The sequence below is a fragment of the Heterocephalus glaber genome, unplaced genomic scaffold (genome assembly GCF_053883595.1).
Source record: "Heterocephalus glaber isolate CG9 unplaced genomic scaffold, H.glaber_assembly_v1.0 deba00001497, whole genome shotgun sequence".
NCBI lineage: Eukaryota > Metazoa > Chordata > Mammalia > Rodentia > Bathyergidae > Heterocephalus > Heterocephalus glaber.
In genome coordinates this window covers 28,286,357-28,302,579 of record NW_028258320.1, presented here as the reverse complement: position 1 = coordinate 28,302,579, position 16,223 = coordinate 28,286,357, and the positions used below count along the sequence as shown (strand labels likewise).

The 16,223-nt window shown below is 36.2% G+C and overlaps 1 protein-coding gene across 12 annotated transcripts in view; it reads left to right on the top strand.

Annotated features, from left to right (window-relative positions):
• Bicc1 (BicC family RNA binding protein 1) overlaps window positions 1-16,223 on the top strand; it is a 320,644-nt gene that overhangs the window by 275,215 nt on the left and 29,206 nt on the right. For 11 of the 12 annotated variants that reach the window (XM_087184823.1, XM_087184822.1, XM_087184824.1 and 8 more), the window contains 7 exons: window positions 1,862-1,941; window positions 3,886-4,044; window positions 8,871-8,924; window positions 9,449-9,643; window positions 9,952-10,203; window positions 12,424-12,555; window positions 14,757-14,943. In XM_087184823.1, the coding sequence (XP_087040949.1) occupies window positions 1,862-1,941; window positions 3,886-4,044; window positions 8,871-8,924; window positions 9,449-9,643; window positions 9,952-10,203; window positions 12,424-12,555; window positions 14,757-14,943 (1,059 nt within the window). Of the gene's footprint in view, window positions 1-816; window positions 841-1,861; window positions 1,942-3,885; window positions 4,045-8,870; window positions 8,925-9,448; window positions 9,644-9,951; window positions 10,204-12,423; window positions 12,556-14,756; window positions 14,944-16,223 lie in introns of those variants that run through there. The other variant, XM_087184833.1, reaches the window with a different exon arrangement.

Below are 16,223 nucleotides of genomic sequence, written 5' to 3'. Positions count from 1 at the left end.
TTTAAAAGGGGTTGGGGATATAGCTTAGCACACACACACACACACAAAGGTACCACATACATAAAGAAATGATAGGTTCATCATGGCATTGATTTTTACTTGACCTGTGGGATAGGGATGTAGAGATAACAGTATGGGGGAAATATGTATAGTTTAGATAAAATCTCTACCTGATGATTCTGGTTCCTTACTGTAGAGAACTGATAACTTCAGAAGAATTAAAGGGCTCAGCCAGAACTGAGTGCTAATTGTGAAAAGTACTCAGTAAATATTAAGTGGACTATCCCTGATCTGCACCACTCATAAATGATGCAACCAAAAATCAGTGTGTATTAGGCCTCAAAAAGGTTGAGATTCTTAGTGATGTGACACATGTAATAAATTATCTTGGTCATTCAGCTTTATCACTGATGCCGATGAGTATAGAGCTTTCTGTTTTCTCAAAATGGTGTTGCTCTGCATTAGGCTTCAAGGGGATAGAAGACTCAGATTGCTGGACAACTGGACAACCTAATTAAAGAGTCTCCTTCCTACACTGGGCCTTTGTCTCTGATGCCTTCCTCTACGTGGAATATTGCAGCTCTCAGTTGTGTCTTACCATCTGCTTACAGCTTTCCTCAGATCTCATTTCCTCAGTGAGCTTTAATGTCCTCACTCCTTCCCAAAGCTGGTACTCCTGATCTTTTTGTCTTGCTTTCTTGTTTCTTTTTTCATAATATTATAGTTCAATATACTAATGTAATTGTTTTATTTCTGTATCCCTACAGAAAGACTATAAGACTATAAACTATGTGGACAGGGGATTTTTTCTTCACTGATACATCCTTGGAGCAGTGCCTGGTATAATAGTTATTCAGAAAATATTTGTCCAATGACTGATTGCTTTTCTATGAAATTCAATAATAAATAATAGATGTAGCATATATTCATCACTCAGTATGAATTCTGGATAAATAGTAAATATTTCTAAAAGAAAATTGTTTTCACTTCTCCCTTACCTGTCAAAGATGTCTTAACTTATCATTAAAGTGTGGATCAGAGTTGGAAGACATGGATTATATTGACTATACATGGGTGGTTTTTCTGGCACAAGTTACTGAACTACTACTTTGTGTTTTAGTTTCTGCTGTGAAAAATATCACAAGGTTGTGATGTGAAATGAATGAATGTATTTAAACTCATAGGGGCTGGGGATATAGCTTAGTGGTAGAGTGCTTGCCTAGCATGCATGAGGCCTCAGCTTCAATCCTCAGCACTGCAAATTAAGAAAAACATAGAAAATGGTCCAGAATTCATCAAGAGCTTGATAAATAATTTATAGATTCCTCACTTATTAAAAAATAATTATTTGATATATTTATTTTCAATTATATAATATGCTTATTTTGCAAAAAAAAAATTAAATGACATAGCCAGTTTTCAGAAGGAAACAAGCTATGGCTAAATGCACAATTTGGGTATCTTCCATACGCTTTTTTTACTACAGTGATAGTTTTTTTTTTTTACCAGAAGTGAAATACACAATTTATTATGGAACCGTGTGTGTGTGTGTGTGTGTGTGTGTGTTTGTGTGTGTGAAGTATTGGGTCTTGAACCCTGGACTTTCACACTGAGCTATATCCCTAGCCCTTTATATTTATTCTTTTTTAAATTTTGAGACAAGCTCTCTCTAAGTCACTAAGTTTCTCTGGCTGGTTTTGAACTTGCAATCTGCCTGCCTCAGCCTTTCAAGTGGCTAGGATTAGGGGCATGCACCACCACATCCAGATCTCTTTTCTCACATTGTAACATCAATTTTAAGCCAGAGATCTGGGAAGAGTTTGAGAATTTTACATGAGCCTTTGTTTCTGATTTCTTACAGATCCCCATATTAAGGTTTCTGGAAGGAAAGAAGATGTTAAGGAAGCCAAGGAAATGATCATGTCTGTCTTAGACACAAAAGTAAGTGAATGTTAAGGAAACTCAGATGTCAGCACCTTGTCTCTGCAAGGGCTGCTTCATACCATTATGAAATAACCATTTGGAGAAGAAAAGGCAGGAGAAAGTAATGGTGGGTCTTAAAATAAGTACCTGTGATTCTACAGTAGATCTAAATTCTGTTTATTATTTGAATAGCTTCTCTGATCCTGAGTAGTTGAGTGATATTTATATATACATGTATGTACACAAACATGTCTATGTACATGGATTTGTGTGTCTGTGTTTGTATGTAGATACCATCTCTAGTGATAGACAGTGGTCCTGGTTAGTATAGGGTAAGTAATAAAGATTGTAGGGCTTAGCATATTTGTCTTTCTAAGGCCGGGAGGAAGCCAGAATGATCTTCTGTATCACTCTGTTTAGTATGTGATGGCATGAAATCAGCTGCGTCCTCTTGTGCAGTTATGTTGTCTATCTCTTACTACAAGTGAATGTATTAGAGGGATAAAGAGGAAATTTGAATACTTGAAAATTTATACCCATGTGAGAATTTACTTTCTTTAAATACATCTAAATCACTTATTGTATTCTAGGCACTTTACTGAGCACTTTACATTTTAGAAATACAGTACAAACAAATATAGTGCAGACAAATATACAGCAGTTTGTTAAATCCTCGTAACTACATTCAGCACAGAAATATTAAATAATTTGCTCTCTATCCCGGAGCTGGTAAGTGAGGAAGAGATATACATCTAGGCCGGCTGGTTCTTCAACTTTCTTTTTCTTTTTGGCCACTTAGTTATTCCATTGGAATGATCTCTGAGCTCTTCCTCCTCCTTTCTTTTATCATTCTGTTCTTTTTTGTTATTCTTTTGAAAATATTTTTAGGATTATTTATCTTATAATCACTAAATCCCTTAAAATATTCTCCAAAAGCAGGAATACTTTCCTGTATTTCTGAGGTTAAACTGAAAGAATTAAGTTTAAAAATCAGAACACTTAATGGATGCAAATTGAGAATTTAAGATTTCAGAAGGTTTAAAATTACCAGTTTTTAACATCTTGTTGTACTTAAGACTTTTTAATTTTACTTTAAAGACTATAGAATTAAACAGTCTTGTAAATTAGAAAGAGTTTTATGTCAGTCTTTATAGTTTTAGAACGCTAAATTTCCTAAAATTTAATACATCAATTTCAGTATGACCACTGTTTTATTATCATGTCTTATGCTTTAATGTGACCTATCTTCTAGTTTGTGTGTACTTTAATTTTGCTGCCAGAAGCATGTGAGTGCTTCGTGATTTCTCCCTTGCTCTTTCCTAGCAGCAGCACTAATAGGTCTATGTTGTGAGGTTCCACATGCACCAACACAGAAGCTGTGAAAGCAATGCTTATAAATACTTCCTTATTCACAGTTTTGAGCTTTATGTTTATTTCTAGTTTTCTATCATCTTAGTTCCACAGTCCTATAACTTGCATATATTTAGTCTTATAACTATGGTTTCACCTATTTTGGGGTACTTGAATTAAATATTTCATGAATAATTTTGTTTTTTGGTACTGGGTATCAAACTCGGGTCCTTGTGCTTGCAAGGCAGGTGGCGGAACCACCAAGCTAAATCCCCAGCCCTCATGAATAATATCTTAAAGAAAAAATGAGTAACTTATTTGTAATTGTAGCTGACTCTACTTAAAGTGTACTTTCCAAAAAATTATCTTGGTGGAAAATATATCTGTCTGTTTTTTCTGACAGATGTGTCTTAAAATGAGAATTTTTTCCAGAAACCAAAGAGAAATTGATAGAAATTGAGCATTTTAGATGGAAATGATCTTATTAAGAAATCTGTAAAGTTTCTCATTGGGTCACTTTTTTAAATACCGAAAAGAACTAAAAACAAAGTGTTTAGGGATTTGTTCCTTCACTTTTTATACCTCAAGAAATAATACATTATTTCCACATAGAGCAACCGAGTCACATTGAAGATGGACGTTTCACACACAGAGCACTCACATGTAATTGGCAAAGGTGGCAACAATATTAAAAAAGTGATGGAAGAAACAGGATGCCACATCCACTTTCCAGATTCCAACAGAAATAACCAAGCAGAAAAAAGCAACCAGGTGAGTTGTCTTTTCATAGGAACTTTTATGGGTTGAAGTAGAGGCTTGACTTTCAGAATAGTATCTTTTTTGAGAGATGAGAGCAAAATGTAATCATTGAGATGACATGCAGTGTAGAATGTGTGACTCCCTGCAGGGAGACTGTGGGTGCTGTGCATCTTTGGGGACAAGTTATGAGTAGGGCCTACTCTTGATCTCTGTATGGTTGGTGGGAAGCAGGGAGAGTGTGATGCTCACCAAATAAAGCTCTTAAGGAGAGGCCAAGGGAGTGTGTCCAGCAGACAAGGGCCTGGGAGCTTGCCTAGACCAGGAGCCTGGCCAGGGCCTTGACTCTGTCTGCAAAGGCAGCACCCTTCTCCAGGCAGCACCAGATCCCCTTCCAAGAAGCAGCTTCCTCACTTGACTGAATTATGTCCCTCTATACAGTTTTTCTAGTTCTTCTGTTTGGAACTCAGCTGTCTACATGCAAGCACTTGCAATACTTGAAGAACAGTGTTATTTTTGTTGTTTGGAAATGTTCTCTCTTAATCACAAGACTAGAAACTGTCATCCACAAAGATGACATCTTTTCTGTACAAGTACTAATGGTGACAGTGGGGTGAATGCATAAGGGACTAGACAGTAAGCCATGCTACAAGGCAGGGGCACAAATGAAAATATCTAACAGCTGCTATGGCATGACTATCAGCGTTAAGCAATGTTCTGGTGTTCCTGCACTCCCACCTACTATGACACCAAGGTTTGAATCAGTGGATCACAGGGAGTCTCAGGGATCCCAGGTGAAAACTGGAGAAAAATGGGTTTTGGGGCCATGATTATTTGCCTCCTGGCATGAAAGAAGTTCAGCGTTTGAGAACCCAGTGCAGTAATGGGGAACCTTTTAGGGTTTTCAATGATACAAACAGCCCACTGTCGCACATGTGCCATAGGTTCACCACCACTGACCTAGTGCAATCATATGATTGCATATTGCTAAGTACCTGGCATGTATAGTTTAAACAGAGGGGAGAAAAATATCAGCATAAGACTAATGATAAGGAGGGAATGGACCATCCCAGGCTCCTAGGGCAGTGAAGCTCAGCCGGTCCCAGCACCCGGAAGGAAGCTCCTCAGCTGCCATCCCAGGCTCCTAGGGCCAAGAGGGTGAGCCGGTCCCAGCACCTGGAAGGAAGCTCCCCTGCCTCCATCCCAGGCTCCTAGGGCCAAGAAGGTGAGCCGGTCCCAGAACCTGGAAGGAAGCTCCCCTGCCTCCATCCCAGGCTCCTAGGGCAGTGAAGCTCAGCCAGTCCCAGCCCCCAGGAGGAAGCTCCGCTGCTGCCATCCCAAGCTCCTAGGGCACAGAAGATGAGCCTCATGGGCGCCAGAAGCACCCCCGCCCCGCCGGTGGAAATGAGAAGACACATAAACAAGCCTCAAAAACAGACTTCCAGATCACCCACAACAACCCCAAAGGGAAACGAGATGGAACACTCTGATACTCAACCACCTGGACTCTCTGAACTGGCAACAAAAGAGGATCTGGGAAAAATGAAATCAGAAATAATTACTCAGATAACAGCAAAGATTTTTTCTCATGGTGCAAGACATGATTAATAAATCTAGAGAGGACACAGATAAAAAAATAGAGGATCTGAGGTACTTGATGGAATCCCAACACAGGAAACAAATGGAATCCATAAAACAGATGCAAACAGATTTCCAGGAGATTAAAAACATTGAAAGTCTGCGCCGCAGAATGAACCAATGTGAGGATAGAATTTCACATATAGAAGATAAGATTGCAATTAGTGAGGAGGAAAAGAAAAATTGCTTGAAAATTGTAAGGGAACATGAGAAATCAATCCAACAGCTGCTAGACGATGCAAAGAGGAGTAACATAAGACTGATTGGAGTCAATGAAGAAAGAGGAGAGAGTGCAGATGACATAAAAAAAACTCTTCACAGAAGTGATGGCAGAAAACTTCCGAAGCAGGGGAAAAGAACTTGACATACAGATAAGTGAGGCATATAGGACTCCAGCTAGCCTTGATCAAAAAAACTCTACACATAGGCATATAATAGTTAGGATTCCAGAAATCCAACAGAAGAATAAAATTCTACAAGCAGTGAGAGGAAAAAAAACAAATCACATACAAAGGAAAGCCCATCAGAATCACAGCAGACTTCTCAATGCAAGCCCTGAAGGCAAGAAGAGCTTGGAGTGGTGTATTTCAAGCCCTAAAGGAAAACAGCCTCCAACCCAGATTGATGTACCCTGCAAAACTACCTTTCAAAATTGATGGAGAAATAAGATACTTTCATGATAAAGAGCACCTCAGGAACTTCATGAATACCAAACCGGCACTCCAAAAATTTTAGACGATACCCTAGGAAAAGGCAATGAGGAGCACAACCCCAGGAAACCCAGCAGAATAAATCCATTGGGCATGAGAAGTTAAACGCAAAGGGGGAGAATCCAACAAAAAGAAAAAGTCATGACAAGGCTTTTAAAACTTTTGACTTCATCTCCCTAATGAGTGTATAATTCAGTCTTATTAGTGTACTGATCAGTATTTTTCTGATTCTAGAATTGCACACCATTCTTTGTGCTATACTGGCTGTTTATCATCTTCTTATGTCTACATTTTAATTGGGTTTTCTATTAATGAGCTTAAGAATTCTTTATATATTCTGCTCATAGGTTATATGCATTGGAAATATGGTCTGTTTAAAGACTACTTTTCATTTTAATGATGTCATTTAAAGTTCTAAATTTTGATGGAATCTCATCAATTTTTTTTCTTTTATACATCATGGTTTTTGTATCCTAGATAGTTCTTGCCTACCCTGAATTCATAAATATTTTCCCTTATAATTTCTTCTTAAAGTTTTATACTTTTAGGCTTTCTTATTTAGGTTCATAGATCCCTTCAAGTTATTTTCATGTATGGAAAAAAAGGGTTGAGGTTAATTTTTTATATACGGATACCAGGCGTTCTAGTGCCGTTTGCTCAAGACACTATCTCTTGCTTGGCTCTTGAATCGAGTTTATATTCTATAAAATGCTAATGTTAAATAATCTTTCAAAACTCAGTGGGCCATATATGTGTGGTTCTATTTCTGGATTCTCTGTTTTATTCAAATGATCTATATGTCTTTCCTTACACCAACACTGCCTTGATTACTGTAGCTCTAGAAGAAGTCTTAAAATTAGGTACTAAATGTCTTCCAACACTTTTTTTTTCTTTTTATTTTTCTAGGTCCTTTGTACTCCTACACAACTTTTAAATTTCAATATCCAATTCATTTATAGCAAGTATACATGGACCTGAATTTTTATATATACCTTGTGTTTTCCAATCCTGCTAAATTCAAATACAAGTTCTAGGGGCTCCTAGAGATTTCTTAGTATTTTCTCTGTAGGTGATCATTTCATCTACATATACAGATTTTGCTTCTGCCGTGCCAATCCTATCCTAGTTGTGTCATTTTATTGCCAGACTATTTTGGTTTAGACCTATGTTTCAAAGTCTAATGGACAGATGAAGAGTAGGCATATCTGCCCTTGTTCCCCACCTTAAGGAGAAAGCATTGTATCTTCTCCATTCATATAAGGCATTTTCGCTAGAAGTATGGAGTACATGTCTTTAATCTGTTGAGAAGGTTCTGTTCTACTTCTAGTCTCCTGATAGCTTTTACCATGAACAGCTGTAGAATTTAGTCCAATACTTTTTCTCCAACTAGTGACAGGATCATATGGCTTTTTCCTTTCCTCTGTTAAAATGATGACTTTTAGGGGTGGATCTTCCAATGCTGAACCAACACTGCCATCCCTATAACAAAACCACTTTCTACATCCTGCCAGATCTCACTTCTAAGAGTTTGTTTTGTTAAACAAATTTTTATCTATGTTCATACATTTTTCTTCTATTATCTTTATCGAGTTTTAGGATTAGCACAATGTTGATTTCCTAAAATAAGGGGAGAAGTGTTCCTTCTTTTTTCTGCTTTAATTGTTTGATATAATTTATCAGTTAAAATGTTTATGAGCCTGCTGTTGTCATATAGGTAGGTTTTCAAGCTAGGAATATACTTTCTTTAATAGGTGCTATTCAAATTTTATATTTCCTCCAGAGTTAGTTTCATTAATTTGTCTTCTAAGTTACTTCTTAGACGTTTTCAAATTTATTTCAAAAAAGATTTTTGTAATATGCTTCTATATCGTTTTAAATTCTGTAAAATCTGTGGTAATGTCTCCTAGATCTTAATATTGTAATCTAAAAAATGTATAACTGATATTGTGTAACAGGAAGAAAAGGTCTAAAAGAGCAGGGGAATTGGGAGGGGTAGGGGAAGGGAAAAAAGGGAAAGGAAAAAATATGAGAAGAGGAAAAAAATGGAAACAAGGTCTTTGCAAATAGGGAAGGGTGGAGGGGCTGAAGGGAGGGCAAGGGAAGGGGAAATAAATAAGAACCAAGATACTCATGTAATGGTACAAGATCCCAATGATGAATGTAACTGTGTTTTATACCTAAAATGTACCAATAAAGTTAATGGGGAAAACAAACAAACAAACAAACAAAAAAAGGAGGGAATGAAAACTTCATGGAGAATATGGGAACTATGAAGCCTCAGTCCAAGGTTTGATAAAGATGTTCAAATCTCATTAAAATGCAAATTTTGGCTAAGGGTCCTGAAAGCCTTTATTTTTAATGAGCTCCTAAATAGTACTGACTTGATTTTATTTACCCCTGGCCCACACTTTGAGTGGTAAGAATGTAGATAACTAGAAAAGCAGATGTGACTTTGATTAAAACAAATCTAACTGTATTTTCTTACTTTTGCAGGTATCTATAGCAGGACAACCGGCAGGAGTAGAATCTGCCCGAGTTAGAATTCGGGTAACTATTTATTACTTTAATAATATAAATTGATGTTACAACATTTGCATCATCAAGCTTTAACATATTATACTTTATCATTTTATAACCAGTATCTTCTGTAAGTAGAAAATAGTAGCAAAGATTGTTTTCATATTCATTCTGGCAATCATTATCTAATTTCGTGTTGTAGAGATTTTATTGTCAGTATTAAAAATGAGGTACTATGTTACTTACAAATTTCTTTCTGTTGAAGACATTTCTCAGAGATGCTGGATTTCATCTGACTCAGTTTTTCTGATGATTTTTAAATGGTCAAATAGCAGATTGAGGAAAAATGCCACAAACAGTGTGAGTCTGAGCACTCAAATTTCCCAAAATCCTCCTGTTTAAAAATACTTTACATGGTCTACTTAAGCTTAAGTTTACCATAAAAGCAATTTGTGCTGTAAATCCATCTTCAGAAAAGAGCAGATGAATTATACACATCTCTAAATTTACAATGCTTTAATGATCTGTTTGGGGTTCTTATAATTTTGTTTTAGGAACTGCTTCCTTTGGTGCTGATGTTTGAGTTACCAATTGCTGGAATTCTTCAACCAGTTCCCGATCCTAGTTCCCCCTCTATTCAGCACATATCCCAGATGTACAACATTTCAGTGTCATTTAAACAGCGTTCCCGAATGTATGGTGCTACTGTCATAGTACGAGGGTCTCAGAATAACACTAGTGCTGTGAAGGTAAGTGACCCAAATAGTTCCTAACATCCTAAGTGTACAAATCGTGCTTGCTTCGGCAGCACATATACTAAGTGTACAAATCATGGAAATTGTATTCTTAATTGTATTAATTGTATTATTAATTGTGTTCTTGTATTCTTAATTGTATGCTTAGACTAATTTGTTTTATTTTCTAATTTCCTTTCATGTTGTTTGGGTTTGTAGAATATTCTGTATTTTTCCATAGCTGTTAGAAGTATGGTAGACTCTGCCTAGATATGGACAGTTGTATTTTATAGGACTATTTCCCTCCCACCCTTTTTGGTTAGGAAGGAACGGCCATGTTGTTAGAACATCTTGCTGGGAGCTTAGCATCAGCTATTCCTGTGAGCACGCAGCTGGACATAGCAACTCAGCATCATCTCTTTATGATGGGACGAAATGGGAGCAACATCAAGCATATCATGCAGAGAACAGGTGCTCAGATCCACTTTCCCGATCCCAGTAACCCACAGAAGAAATCCACGGTCTACCTCCAGGGCACCATAGAGTCTGTCTGTCTTGCAAGGCAATATCTCATGGTAAGGTTATTGAAATTAGTGTTATAATTTTTTTTTGGTACTGGGGCTCGAACTCAGGACTGTGTACTTGCGAGGCAGGTGGTGGAACCACTGGGCTAAATCCCCGGCCCATGTTAAGACTTTTTATCAAACTTCTTTGAATACATTATGCATTGTGGTAATCACTATACTAACATATTTAAGAAAGTACTTTGGAAGTCTCATCTAATAGGAAAGTTTGTTGGTAAAAGGAAGTAAACTAGAAGAATAAAGTTCATAATGTGTCAACAGGTTTAATATCTTGGAGTATTTTTAAATTTAGACTAAAAACAGAAGAGGTTACAGTGAATTAATTGACTGTGTCCTGTGGCATAGATTGAAAGTAATTCTTTTTTGGTATCAGGGATAAAACTCAGGTCCTTGTGCTTGTGCAGCAGGCGGTGAAATCACTGAGCTAAATCCTCGGCCCTGAAAGTAATTCTTATTTTTTATAAGATACGTTGTACTAATGTGCAATTTGCACTTAGTAAAAAGTTTCTATTTAAACAAAAAAGTATAGATACTGATTAAATTTCATCTTCAAAGGTATCTTTTGGTGGCCTAAAATATTTATGTATTTCATAAACTTCTGATTTAATTAAATTAATACAATTTAAGCCATAAGTATGTGTATTACCTATTGAAAAAAAGATTTATAGTTCAGTGCTGCTTCTGAGTTATAATAGTCTTTTCCTTCCTATGTTCAATTAAAATCCCAATGTGTAGTATATAGTATATGTGTAGTATATAGTATATGTGTAGTATATAGTATATAGTATATATGTGACATATAGTAACAAAATGGATGAGCATATTGCTGGGCTTACAGATATTCTTATTAAAAACACCACTGTGTTCTCTTGTTCAGTGCTCAACCTTTAGTGACATTTAAGTCAGCATGCAGTGTGACCTTTGCTATTATTAACTTGTAGAATTCATTTTGGAGAAACTTTCAGAAAATCCAAATTTCTATTGTTGATTCCATTCTGACAGATGAAAACTTGTTCCCTAATCATGAAGGATTATAATATGATTTTAAAAATTTATTTTTGGTGAATATTTTCTTTTTGGGGCAAGTTTATCAGGCTTTTTCTAGTATACTACCAGTCAGGTAGCATATACATGTCTATGAATTGTTAGAATAACTTCATATTTTCATAAGTTCTTTAGATGTAATTTTTTAGTAAGTTTGAGTAAACTTTTTTCAGCATTCTAACCAGTTATGGATTTACATTCGTAATATGAACACACCTGTCAAAAATACAGATGAGACATAATATTATACAATATTGAAATAAAGAAGGGATATATTAAAAGGCTTTTCCTATATTCTAATCACCTTTTCATATAATACTGTCTCTAGAAAAATTACTTTTATCCACAAGTGAAATGGCACATTATATTTTATTTTAATATGCTTAACATTAACTTCTCCTCATAGATGTGTATGAACTCAAACAACCAGTGGCTAACATACGCCTGAGTAGGATCCTGCACATCAGAAAAGCGTATGTTATGTTTTTCCTGTACTCAGATTAGGGGCAGGAAGAAAGCATCAGAGGAAAAAAAATCTACCTAAACTCTGTCTGCAGTGCTAACAAGAGAGGTAGGCAAAGGAAAGGACAGTAGCAACAGTTCACTTCTGGAAAGAGTTATAGCTTGAGCTGTATCAGAAGCGAAATGGGACTTGGGTTGGTGAGAAAGCCTCTGATAAACTGAGACAAGAATAGGATCCCTTTAAAAGATAGTGAAAAACTGCACTGGCCTGGGAGAATATGCAGGCTTACCGACATACAGATATGTGTGGGACAAGCAAGGCTGGGCCAAAATGGGGATTTTTTTTTACAAAATGCGCTTTAAATGCAAGTCTTTGAGCAAGAGCACAATACTGTTGTCGTTGGTGTGCTTGAGAATCTCATTTCTACAATCACCAATAAAACTGAAGTCAAAGAATTAAAGACTTTTCCAAGGCAGAGAGTGAGTAAAAATATACAGGTCCCAAACCAGAAATTTAAGATATATAATTTCTACTTCAACATTATTTCTACAGCAGCCCTTCAAGCTATGTGAAGGTATAAAACTTAGCTTTAATACTTTGTTTTGCTCTTTAAATCTGTAAAATACTGCATTATTTATAAATATGTTCAATTACCAGGTATTGAAATGATTAAATCCTATATGTTCTAATGTCACTTTTTCTAGGGTTGTCTTCCTCTTGTGTTGATGTTTGATATGAAGGAAGAAATTGAAGTAGATCCACAGTTCATTGCTCAGTTGATGGAACAGCTGGATGTCTTCATCAGTATTAAACCAAAGCCAAAACAGCCAAGCAAGGTTGGTTCAGAGTCTGGACCCAGAGAGTTATGTATCGTGTCATATTCGGTGCAGTTTTATTTTGTATATGTGTGTATTTGCATGTACGTAGCCTAATACTCTAATATATAATGTCATTATATATTTAATTATATCAATATACATTTGTAACAGCATCCATTATCATTTTCTTTATATATTTGTTGGTTTTAGGGTCTTTTTTGTAACTCATTTTTCTATAGATACGTGCAAAAGACAGAAAACTTTTTTTCCTTAATTTGCAATCTGGTAGCTTTAAGCTTTTTTTGGTTACCAATGAGTTGATAAAGTTAACTTGTGTGTTATGTGTGTACGTGTATGTGTGTATATACATATCCAGTGCAGTCAAAACTATATTTAAAGTATTTACTATATCCCAGCCACTGAGGTCGCCTTAGGATTTAAAGAACAGGTGCCCATTTTTTTTAAGAAAGACTTCAATGCCTTCTTTGAACCTCTCCTCCAAGATGTTACAAAATTTCAATAATTACGTGTGTAGTAAAATTTTAGTGGTATAAATCTGATATGAAGTGCTAGTGAGAATGTGAGGTAAGAGCAATGTTCTCAAATTAATATTACAAAAATCAGCATAGCCACTTTGAAGAGCAACTTGGGACCATCTGATTACACTGAGAATATTGATCCCCTACTTGCACCATTCTGCTTCTAGTTAGACACACTGAAGACACCTTTCCACCAGGAGTGAAACAGCAAGATGATGCTGAATGGAAAAATGCAGCCGCATGATAGCATCTACTAAATGGTAGCATTTATGTGCATATATAAAGCCTGTCTGGAAGGGTGCACACAAAATCCAAGGGGGGGAAATTGATGGAAGGAAATAAACAAGGGGCATGCTCAATTTCTTTAGCAAAACTCAAAACCTAAAAATCAGCCCTTATTCCAGGTATAAATACATAGATGGTATATTAACCTTGGTTTTCTATGTTTAAAAAAACATTTCAAGATAAAAGAATTTATAAAATGTAGCTGTGTTATGTTTATGGAAACTTTAGGAGAAAAAAATTCCTGAACCAAGTTGAAATCTCTAATGTACTGTGGTAAGATAAAACACAAAACAGTTGTGGCTTCCATGTTTTAAATTTCTGAACAATAAACCTGTTACATATCCTATGTAATGGCTTATGTATTATATATAATATTGTATATGTGTGAATAATGTGATATTTACTATCCACCTGAAGAAAAAACAAACCTTCTAAAGGAAAGAAAGTCCTGATTCTAATGAACTTGATATATAATGAGTTTAAAGTTAGAGAGAAGAATGTATCGTGAAGCTTTATGCTTGGCTAATCTATAGTCACCAGGATTAAATGATGAAGACAGAAGGGATATTTGAGTATTTATCCATATAAAAATAGACAAGGACAAGAAAACTAATTCAGTAGGAAATAGTAGATGTCAGGAACAAATTTTAGATATGAAGTCCAAACCCATGCAGCATTGCTGGGCCACTTAATTATGCCTAGCTGGCCTGATTCTGACTACCCCTTTAACTGGTTTCTCAGCACACAGTTTTTTTTTACTATCCATTGGAGGCTTATTCCCTTATGTTCCTGTGTTCAGTTTACTATATGAGTGCATTGAAGGGATAAAGGTTTATTATTCATATTCTCTTTTTTACTGTAAGCTTTGTTTTAGCTGTGCCATCAGTGAGAAATAGTAGTACCTTAAGGTCTATTAGTTAGCTCATAGACCATAAATGTCAAACATAAGTGACTGTTACTATGTCATCTGTATAATGATAACACGTTTGATTTGGTTCACAGAGGTGAGATGGGGGGAGGGTTTAAAAGTAAAGACAAGAGCTGTGGAGAGAGACCTGAGTTCTGGTCCTCTTCTTCCTTCCTACAGGTGTGTTATAACCTTGATTAAATCTCTTAGCTTCCTGAATATGAATAATGACTCCCATTCCATAAGGTTTTAGTGTGTCAGTGCATGGAACACAAGACACATGTAATAAATGGTGACTAACATTTTACAGTTTTACCAGGAGTAAATTTAAGAAATGAGTGGTTAGAATTTGCAGCTTATTTTAAAGCAGCATTAATATCTCCCGAGTGGCATTCTTATTAGCATTTTCATTTCCACCCACCTCTTCCCCCCATTCATTGTGGACTACTCGCATGTCACTTTTTTTTTCCCATTATGTGTTTTCATAGTCTGTGATTGTGAAAAGTGTTGAGCGAAATGCCTTAAATATGTATGAAGCAAGGAAATGTCTCCTCGGACTTGAAAGCAGTGGGGTTACCATAGCAACCAGTCCAACCCCAGCATCATGCCCTGCCGGCCTGGCATGTCCCAGCCTGGATATCTTAGCTTCTGCAGGCCTCGGACTCACTGGACTAGGTATAACATTTATTATTACAGTGCTTCTCAGTCACTGGGGATTCTTATCTGGTACCCTATTACCTTTCTTTCTACCATTTGGGTCTACATTTTAATGCTGTTTGTTTTCTTCTCCAAACCCTAAAATCAGGTAAAAAGCAACAAAATTTGAATCTATCTATTCTGTTTTTTTTTTCTTTTGTTAAGCTCTGTGGATTTTGGTTACCCAGATTCTTCCTGTGTTGGCATAAATAATCAAGGTCTGACTGTTTTATTTTCATTGGCTGTGTTTGTTCTTCTAAATTAAGAATGCCATTGAGGTTGAAGTGAGCAGGCTGACTATAATTTATGTGTTTGTTCTCTCTTGCATTTGCAATATTGCCATCAGTCCCTAGAGATAAAGATTATCCAGTTTCCTTTCAAACAGTAATTGCAAATCTGTATGAAGGGTGGGGAGAGGAAGAGGGAAAACAATCAGAACGCACCCCCAGCATTTAGGCCTGCCAAGCCCAGACACAAAGCAACCCCCTGTGGCCACCAAGGAAAGCAGATGAACCTATATTCATATCTAAAGCAAGGAACAGAAAAATGAAGGAACGATTTCACGTTTGTTAAGAAAGCAGGGCGAGCCACCGTTAGTCACAATGATGCCTACAGCCTCATCTGTAGTTTTCCACTTCACAGGCTGGAGTTAGCTGCTCCATTACATTAGACTAGGTTCACCACTTTCTTAAACATTTCTCAGCTACCTTTATGTAAAAAGCACATGCAGTAATCCAGGGAAATCACTCTTTCTCATTCAGTGCTGAGTTGAGACCAAAAAAAATACTTAGAGCATTCTTTAAAATTTATTTTTTCTAATACCTGTTTTTGCTTTTCAAAATGTACTATGATTATAGTATGATTAAGACTCCAAATAGCCATTCCTGGACCCTGTTTCAATAAAGAAGGATTTTTTTCTTGGTCCCTAATCTACCAAAGTTTTCCTTCCCACAAACCTGAAGAGGGTCATAATAAGATAGTAGTGCCTATGAGCCAGGAGATGCCAACCAGGTAACTTAGCAAAAGCCTAGTTTGTCTTGCACAAGTGAGAAAAACATGAGCAAAGATGCAGAGTTACTGAATTTTAAAAATGTTTCCATAGCTGTACCTACACTGTAATACTGAATGTTTTATGAGTATTCCTGGAAACATGTATACAAATGCACATTTTATTTTAGAATATATTTAAATATCTAAAGGATAATTTCATTATTTAAATCAAGCATTGAATTCTTCCAGCAGGAAACAAAAAGAAAGTA